This window comes from Mytilus edulis, chromosome 8 (assembly GCF_963676685.1).
Source record: "Mytilus edulis chromosome 8, xbMytEdul2.2, whole genome shotgun sequence".
NCBI classification, from domain to species: Eukaryota; Metazoa; Mollusca; class Bivalvia; order Mytilida; family Mytilidae; genus Mytilus; species Mytilus edulis.
The window spans coordinates 56,722,026-56,732,181 of NC_092351.1; the positions used below are offsets into that span (position 1 = coordinate 56,722,026).

The 10,156-nt window shown below is 32.9% G+C and overlaps 1 protein-coding gene across 1 annotated transcript; it reads left to right on the forward strand.

Annotated features, from left to right (window-relative positions):
- The first annotated feature begins 212 nt into the window (after positions 1 to 212).
- On the forward strand, positions 213 to 8,905 carry LOC139485932 (uncharacterized). Its single transcript, XM_071270606.1, has 3 exons — positions 213 to 453; positions 7,012 to 7,195; positions 8,116 to 8,905. Exons 1-3 carry the CDS (start codon positions 442 to 444, stop codon positions 8,256 to 8,258), a joined length of 339 nt encoding a protein of 112 aa, XP_071126707.1. The 5' UTR covers positions 213 to 441; the 3' UTR covers positions 8,259 to 8,905.
- The last annotated feature ends 1,251 nt before the right edge of the window (positions 8,906 to 10,156 follow it).

Consider the following 10,156-nt stretch of genomic DNA (forward strand, 5'->3'; position numbering starts at 1 on the left):
ATTTTATTTCAATAAATATCAAATATTTATTAAATACTAATGGAGAGCACTTCTTTAAACTTTAATATGTATAATGCAAATTAAAATTAAATTGAAACTTTTAAATCTATCCAAACATTTTAAATTGACAAAATTCTTGACCAATTTACATGTTAATATCAGAGTTGAAAAAACTCGAGAAACAAAATTTATAAACATAATGATCCATAATGCACAGAGAGGGATCAAGATGATAGATTAAATGTGTATTGTGTGTCTCGTTTTCGTATTCACTAATCGGATAAATTTTAATGGATTATATGTTAATTCATACATTTATTCCGGGATTAAGTAGGAAAATTTATTATTGTAATGAATATGACAGCTCTGCATTTGGGCATATGCGTATAAAGTTTTGATAATAACAGTGTGCTTTGTAAATATTGGAGTCTGTTGAATTCAATGATGTTTAAGGTTTGTGGAAACTTTATTTTGTTCAGTATACTTCAGGCAACACTCATTATCATCCATGCACTAGGATAAGTTACTAATTTTGTTTCGTTAGTCGGGTTTCAAAATTGGGTAAATTACCTGAATGCTTAATGCTTGTAGAACGTCCAGTGGCAAATATTTAATGTACGCTCTAGAAGAGAAAACAAAAACATCAACAATACACCAAAAACATAGGTTTGGCTAAGTTGGTCGACCGAGATAAACTAGATCAAAATAAAATATGAAATATGAAATAGAATGCAAATGGCTTGAAATACTAAGGCTTTTCTACCTCAGGCATAGATTACCTTAGCTGTATTTGGCAAAACTTTCAGGAACTTTAGTCCTTAATGCTCTTCAACTTCGTACTTTATTTGACCTTTATTAACTTTTGTGGATTCGAGCGTCACTGATGAGTCTTTTGTTGACGAAACGCGCGTCTGGTGTATATACAAAATTTAGTCCTGGTATCTATGAGAAGTTTATTACTTTGAAAAGTCATACTACCTGTACGAATTTCAAACGCGCAATTTTACACCAGTACTGAAAACCTTCTATCCTTTATGGGTAGACTTTACATAGATAAATTAAGTCCTATAAGAAAAACAAAATGAGTATGTGAAATTTGATGAATGCCTTTTTGTGCTTCTTCGTTACATTTGTTGTTTTTATAGTGATATTAAGATGATAACACAATATTGACTGCTGTACCCCTATTTTTGACATTTTTTACTCTTTGGGTATGTTTGTTTTGTTCATGCATCGTTGACAATGTAATGGAATTTGTTACGACTTTCATACAAGTGAGAGGTTTAGCTAGCTATAAAACCAGGTTCAATCCACCATTTTCTACATTAGAGAATGCCTGTACCTAGTCAGGAATATGACAGTTGTTATCCATTCGTTTGATGTGTTTGGACTTTTGATTTTGCCTTTTGATTTTTGATTTTCCTTTTTGAATTTTCCTCGGAATTCAGTATTTTTGTGTTTTTACTTTTTTTTTATATGGTGTGTATGACAGTTTGCATATTAATAAATAAAAACAAATGGCTAAATAATGAAATAAATATGGATATAAAGACATAAGATAAATACAGCTATAATGACATAAAATAAATAGGGTTAGTAACGACTAAAATTAAATAGGGCTATACGAAATAAAATAAATATGGCTTTACACGTAAAAAAAGTATGGCTATATCGAAACATTAAATATATATGGCTATATAACGACATACAGTGCATGTAGTTACATAATAACGACATCAAGATCAGGTTATATAATGACACTAAGTGTGTGCATTCACGGCATCAATACTTTACTGCAACAGATGCGCTTCTTTTGTTTAATGTCTTTTAAATGATGCCCGAGGACAAAAGAGCTGATAAAACCAAAAAGTACAAAAATTATAGCCAAGGTTGGGCAAGGAGTCAGGTAGATATATTCCTGTAACAGAATATCCGTATTTTCAGGGCAATCCAGAAGTATTATCTACTGGGTTGGTGATAACCTGGAGATATAAAAGTCCACTAGAAGAGGTATCGACCCAATAAGACGACCCTATCGATATCGCTCAGATTTCGATTACTAAGTCTTGCGTTGCGGGTGTAAAGTTTTGTAATGATGATGTGTAAGAACTGACGTAAAAAATATAAAGTCTTCTATTGCGAGATATCAACATATACATCTGGCACTGATTTTACAACAGAATAGGTAGGGTTTTTTCCCTAAAACACTGTCTAGACTTTTCACTTCAACACAAGACCTTTACACCTCAAGCGCTATAGAATTTACTTTCGGAGCCAGAGTTTCAGTCTTCATTAAAATACTTGACATGCAATATCGACTTTTTGTATTTATTTGATACCAATAGGTATTAAGACTCCGTACTATGGTAAAGTTTTGTCTATAAGAACATCACATTAAATGACTTGAATTGATATATGTATTGCTATGACGGTATAAGACATTACGATAATAACGTCAAACTGAAATACATCTATGGACGTGGTAACGGTATTTGATATGACTCCATTGGGAGAGGACCTGGACTTGATTTGAATGGGAGTTTATGAAGGGAAAGGGGCTATATTTGTACACACTGTACCTAATTATTGTCTTAACTGAGAAATCAGTATCAAATTTGATCGTATAAAGAAACTCGTCAATTCTACCATTTCTGTATAGTACTAGTAACAAAAACTTAATTTTAGTATAGAAGCATAAATATAAGCATTAACTGTTAAAGGAGTTTTAATCGATGATTTTCAATATTAAAGTAGACTTCGACAACTGAAGGCACGCCCAATACTGCACCAGGTACCTCATTGGTTTTTGTTTTGCTTTTAATGCTGCCATGACAATACGATGGGACAATAACCACCCGGCTTTGTAGGAGGTCGAAACGTATTGTTCTTCACACATTCATTTGATTTTTTTAAATGTTTAAATAAGATATCGATGCCTCTATACAACAAATAAAATTAACTAAAAGAAATTAGATATTCGATCACTTTATTAATGCAAAGGATGGGTTTTAAAAATGACACATGGATCTTATTCAAAGCTCAACATTAAAAATGCAACATTTAAAGCTTTAATTGCAAGTAATTATAAATCCTTTTGTTGTCATAAAACATGTTTAAATATTTAATATAAAACATAATACTTCAACGAATTAATGTGAAAACTATCGGTTGTGTATCAAATAGATTAACACGCTATTCAATGTGAATTTTTAAAAATAACAATTTCGCAGTCACACACATATGACAAAAGAGCATAAACAGTTTTCATCATAGCATTAGTTGAACGTATGTATTACATTATTTAGCATCTTAGGAGGAGGGGACAGAATATTTATATGGGAAGAACTTCAAAACATGTATCAGAAATATGACAGATATTTTTTCATTTGGTTGATGTGTTTGAGCTTCTGATTTCATTTTTTGATACGGTACATTGCGATTTGAATATTCCCTTAATTCGATATTTTCTTTATTTTACTTTTTACATGTAATCTTAATTTGATAACTGCCGAACATTATTTGGTATGAGGTTCTATTCTTCGTTATTATCGGGTTCACTCCAGACGGAAGGAATCCCAACATATTCACTTCCTTACCAGCTGATTAAGCGGCCGGGTTGAAACTTTTTTTCTGTTTTACGAAGACTGTTTAGGCTTAATTTTCAGTATAAATGAACCTTCGTAAAAGGAACGACTTTAATTGCGATTATAGTTTTTATTAAAAAATCTTGGTCGCCGTTACGCGAAAAAGGTGGTTAATGATGCCAAGGGGAGTATTGTGTCGAAGTAAACCAGAAAATGTAAAGGACGTGAGAAGAAGAAAACTATCAGTGCAATAATCTATAAAAAAAAACTGAACTATTTAATATTGCCATGTATACATATATATTCAGTAGAGGTTTATAACTATATGTCACCGTACGGATTTAAAAACTCCATGCCGCATAGTAAGATATTAAAGACCCCGAAATGACAAATGTTAAACAATTCAAAGAAGGAAACTGCTTCAAGTATGTACGAGACAATTAACCAAAAGTTATATGATATACTTTATTGTTTATGGTTGATACATTTCCTCGTTTCCAACATTTAAAGTATATATACTTTAAAACCTGGTCTGATATATGTATAGAATTTTAGAGGTATTAATTTTCCCTAGATGCACGTAGGAGAAATGTATGACCATCCATTCACACCTCATATGAAATACTGAGCTAGCACGTGGGCAAAAAAAATGCATCACCACCTGTTCTAGTTAAAGTATCAATGTCGGATTCTTACTATTAGACACCAGATAAAAACATGTAGTCATCTTGTTAGCACTGTACAAAAATGAAGCAAATGACGTACGAAAGTTAAACCGAAAACAAATGAATAGCAAATGTTTAACCTTGGCATTTGTTTAAACACCAACTTACATCTAGTTGGTTCCTGGTTTCGAAATATGTAGTTTGTCCTTGATTTGATGTGAACTTTTGTTAGAGAAAAAAAAATTAAAAAAATAAGTTTCGAGATTACATGGATTATTTTGACGAATATCACAGTGGGGAATTAAATGGGATGGCGTTTATATTTTTTAGAATGCTTTGTAAAATCGAATGTCTGAATAGGTTCAATATAACATGCTTAATTTATATCAAGAAGTGAATTATACAGCAGAGGTGTTGAGGTCGTGTGTGGTAGTGTAAAGTCTAGACAGCGTTTTAAGAGCCAAACCTTACATATTGAGTTCTATCATTTATGAAAAAAGTACAATCACAATAATACTGAACTTCGAGGAAAAATCAAAACGTAAATGCCCTAATCAAATGGCAAAATCAAAAGCGCAAATAGTTATCAAAAGTACCAGGATTATAATTTTATACGCCAGACGCGCGTTTCGTCTACATAAGACTCATCAGTGACGCTCAGATCAAAATAGTTAAAAAAACAAACAAATACAAAGTTGAAGAGCATTGAGGACCCAAAATTCCCAAAAGTTGTGCCAAATATGGCTAAGGTAATCTACTCCTGGGGTAAGAAAATCCTTAGTTTTTCGAAAAATTCAAAAGTTTTGTAAACAGAAAATTTATAAAAATGACCATATAATTGATATTCATGTCAACACCGAAGTGCTGACTACTGGGCTGGTGATACCCTCGGGGACGAAACGTCCACCAGCAGTGGCATCGACCCAGTGGTGTAAATAGTTATCAAAAGTACCAGGATTATAATTTTATACGCCAGACGCGCGTTTCGTCTACATAAGACTCATCAGTGACGCTCAGATCAAAATAGTTAAAAAAACAAACAAATACAAAGTTGAAGAGCATTGAGGACCCAAAATTCCCAAAAGTTGTGCCAAATACGGCTAAGGTAATCTACTCCTGGGGTAAGAAAATCCTTAGTTTTTCGAAAAATTCAAAAGTTTTGAAAACAGAAAATTTATAAAAATGACCATATAATTGATATTCATGTCAACACCGAAGTGCTGACTACTGAGCTGGTGATACCCTCGGGGACGAAACGTCCACCAGCAGTGGCATTGACCCAGTGGTGTAAATAGTTATCAAAAGTACCAGGATTATAATTTTATACGCCAGACGCGCGTTTCGTCTACATAAGACTCATCAGTGACGCTCAGATCAAAATAGTTAAAAAAACCAAACAAATACAAAGTTGAAGAGCATTGAGGACCCAAAATTCCCAAAAGTTGTGCCAAATACGGCTAAGGTAATCTACTCCTGGGGTAAGAAAATCCTTAGTTTTTCGAAAAATTCAAAAGTTTTGAAAACAGAAAATTTATAAAAATGACCATATAATTGATATTCATGTCAACACCGAAGTGCTGACTACTGGGCTGGTGATACCCTCGGGGACGAAACGTCCACCAGCAGTGGCATCGACCCAGTCAAACACATGAAACGAAGGAATAACAACTGTCATATTCCTGACTTGGTACAGATATTATTTTTTGGTTACTGTTAAAAGTAAAAATGGCAAGTCTAAAAACGATGGGAATTTCTTGCTGATGAAAACTTTCCATAATTAAATTTATGGAATACTCTGAATTAAAATACACCGCCGAACGCATTGATATCACCTTTTGAACTTTGCACCTTTTCCAAACCAGATTCAATCGTTCTTAATTAGTGCACCGATGTTCTACTGAACTACGCAAGATATAATCATATCAAAAGTTAAATATCATATTAAATAACAGTTAATGTTTTAAATAAATGCAATAATACAGTGACTATAAATAAATGCAACAATACAGTGGCTAAACCGATGACCAATAACAATAGAAAATGCTCTCTTCCTATGAAAATCAATAGTAAAACAATGCTGGTGATAATACTGATCAAAAGTTATTTCTAAACAACAAACGTACATTGTAAATAAATTATTTGTTAAACAGTGGCATTAGAATTATAAATGGACAGACGCGATGATATCTGTTCATTATTCACAGCGATAATTGTGTAAGACGCTAATGTGACATTGAGATTGATCAGCTATTATCTCTGTCTCTCTAAAGCTATCGCAGATTGACAGAAATTAACGAAAGGACAATTTTTTGTTACATATTTTTGTCCTGATAGTGATTAAGATTATAACACAATATTGACTGTTTTTCCCCTATTTATAACAATTTTACCTATTATGTCTTTTTGTTTTGTTAACACATCTTTTTCAATATGATGGAATTTGGTGCGACTGTCATACTAGTGAGAGGTTTAGCTAAATATCAAACCAGGTTTAATCCACCATTGTATACACAAGAAAATGCATGTACCAAGTCAGTAATATGACAGTTGTTATCCATTTGTTTGACGTGTTTGAGCTTTTGGTTTTGCCATTTGATTAGGTACTTTTCGTTTTGAATTTCCTCGGATTTCAGTATTTTTGTGATTTTACTTTTTTCTCTTCGCACATTTTGTTTTGTTTATATCCCGAAGCCATAGTTTTTATATTTTCTGTCGATGTTGTTACAATTTCTGTTTGTAGTAGAGGTTATTTCTCATTTCAGACACGATTTGATATGAAGAAAAAGAAGATAAAGCCACCTATAGATGAGAAATTGTTCTTCAGTCTTCGTGGCACGTCAATTCAGAAGAAACCCTCCGTACAAGCTCAAGTGGAAACTTTCAATCTCTATGGAAACTTGAGAAAAGCCCCCACAGAAATACACAACTCATTACCATCATCAGAACGTGAGTAGAGTTGGGCAGTATCTCCTTTCCCTTCCGGCGCACCTAAGACCACGGTTGCTCAACTTTAATCTAGTTAGATGAGATATTTTTTGATTTGGGTTTTTTCATGGCGTTGTCTATGTATCCATGACTAATAAGTTAGAATATTGCTTTGCCTTACGTCTCTCTTTTCGCGGAAGTCGCATTTTCCTGCCTAACTGATCTCACCTGGGTAAAAATTGAAGGTTAACCTGTCCTTCATTTTCATTCAAATATTAACTCTATTAGTTTGCTTTATTCCTGAATAAACAATTGCTAAAAAAAATTCAGGCAGTATATCTAATGTTGTTAAATGCTTTTTCCAAATGGTTTTCTACACATATCTATGTCAATATAAAAAAAAAGAAGAGAAGGTATGATCGCCAATGAGACAACTGTCCACAAGAGACCAAATTGACACAGAAATTGATAACTTTAGGTAACTGTACGACCTTCAACAATAAGCAAAGCCCATACCACATAGTCAGCTACAAAAGGTCCCGAAATGATAATGTAAAACAATTCAAACGAGAAAACTAACGGCCTTATTAATATAAAAAAATGAACGGAAACCAAATATGTAACACATAAACAAACGACAACCACTGAATAACAGGCTCCTGAATTACAAGCACACCGTCTTTGAACACTATATATTTCCTATAACCGTAACAGCTATGAGCAACTTAATCTACATCAAAATGTTAAATTGAACAAGGGGAATATTTATGACTCATATAATTATTTCATCAATGTATTTACTACATGCTCAAACGAATATAGCAATATGCACAAATAAACATAGCATGCAATGCTATTCTCTATTGTCAATGCAATTCTCACTAGACTTATTGATGACATTCACGCCATTCGTTGTAATTCATTTTCTTCTTCTCTTATAGTGATAGAGAGAGAAATGAAATATATTTCTTTTGACGAAGAACGAAGAAATAGACCACACGAAGTTGGATACAAAGACTTTTACCAATACCTCACTCCAACTGTGACGCCCGTGAGGAAGAATAGAGAAATTACATCTAGCTAACACAGTCTGGATGAATAGTGCTTTTTTTCAATTTCATATGCATGTATTTGTGCTTTTGAAAACTTCATAACATCAGTTTATGGACCAGAACCAGGATATTACGGTTTGGGTTGGGGTTGGGGGAAGGAATGCGTTGTGTTGGACTTTCTCTCATTGTTTCATGACGGATATAAGACGCAAAGAGTGGAAGCTTGAATCTAAAGTTATTATTTTAGTATTTATTATACATCCTTTTACCTAGAATAATCTTCTGAACTGATGTTTTGATAATCTGATATGTTTCCTCCAATAGTGAAGAAGGGGTTTTGGGCATTCGGGACTCGGTCTGCATTTCTAATTTGAAGCTTGATCTCGAAATTGGAGCTACAATGTGTCTATTTGAAGAGAATAAGTATTTGCATTTATTGCTCCTCAGCTAACTTTTATCTTGAGGATACAGATTAATTGAAATTTTATGAGCAGAGTAAATATACCCATTTAGTCACTTTATGTACATCGGTGCTGGAAGTTTATGTGAAATGAAAACTTAGAATGAATGTAACAAAAGATGTCTGGTTTACAAAATGATAAGATGGTCCATGCTATTGTTTAAAACTTTAAAGCTATTTGTACTATGTTGTTATATTGAATAAATCTTTTAATGTTGACTATTATGTTTAAAATACTGCACCATAATACTTACCAACACAGATATCGATTTACGGTTTCTCAAACGTTGGTAGTAAGCCAATCGACTTTTAATCAAACAAAAATTTATAAATCTCAAAAATAATGTGCAAACCTAACCCTGTCATAGCACCTGCGATCACCTGGATGATTGAGGGAGTTGTGCAAATCTGCACATAAAAACAAAAAATAACTAAAATGTGCTAATGAAAAAAGAACTGTATGTATGTTACGGTTCAGAATTTGGATTCGTCGACGTCATTTTGAAAAGGTGCTATTGACTGTTCACACGAAAACATTGGTAAACAGAGTTCATGCACCATCTGCCTCCAGCAACTGTTAATATTTCGATGGATATTTCTTTAATTTTCACATATTAGGCATTCAAATTATCGTTTTTAATAAAAATCAGAATCTTTTTGAGCAGCTTACATAAAAGAAAATGTACACATGCACTGGTAATATATCACATGACCATGACACGTGATAAAAAGTGTGGACAGCAAAAAAAACAAAAAAATGAAATTTAAATATATAAAATTAACTAGGTCTGAATGGAGAGGCAAAGGGTCACTTATTACATCGAAGGGTATTTCAATCTTAGTTTAAATGCATTAACACATCTATGAACTAAAAACTAAAAACAATCTTAATATGTTTTATTCATCATCCATGTCCAAAAGAGTCATCTACCGTGCAGATATTATCCTCATTGAATGCATGTCAGCTAACTGCAAACTCATTTCACAAAACATAGAATCAACATTTTACGACTTTTAAAATAAAACACTTGCAAGATGTATCTCCTTTACTCAACCAATTGGTCGCAACAATAGAATCAATACGGGTTTATATTTTTATTTAAGGAAGATATGAATTGAAAATCAAAATACTACAGATCATATGACTAACAGGTACATGTCTTTAAACGAACATATCACATAATTCGCTTTTTCAGAAGATGCAGTCAAGTGATATGAAAAGGAGGTTTTTTTCAGTAGTTGTCGTTGATTACACTGCTGTGGATTCAATTTTTGTGGATTGCTGAAAACTTGCATATTCGTGGATATTTGATTTCGTGGTTTTGTCAATCTCTGTCAGCCTATGGAAAATATGATATTCGTTGAACATTTGAATTCGTGGTTCACCTGTTACCACGAAACCCACGAAAATTGGTATCCAACGAATATTAATGGGTTCACAGTATATGTATTGAACTTTGGTGTTAGTGA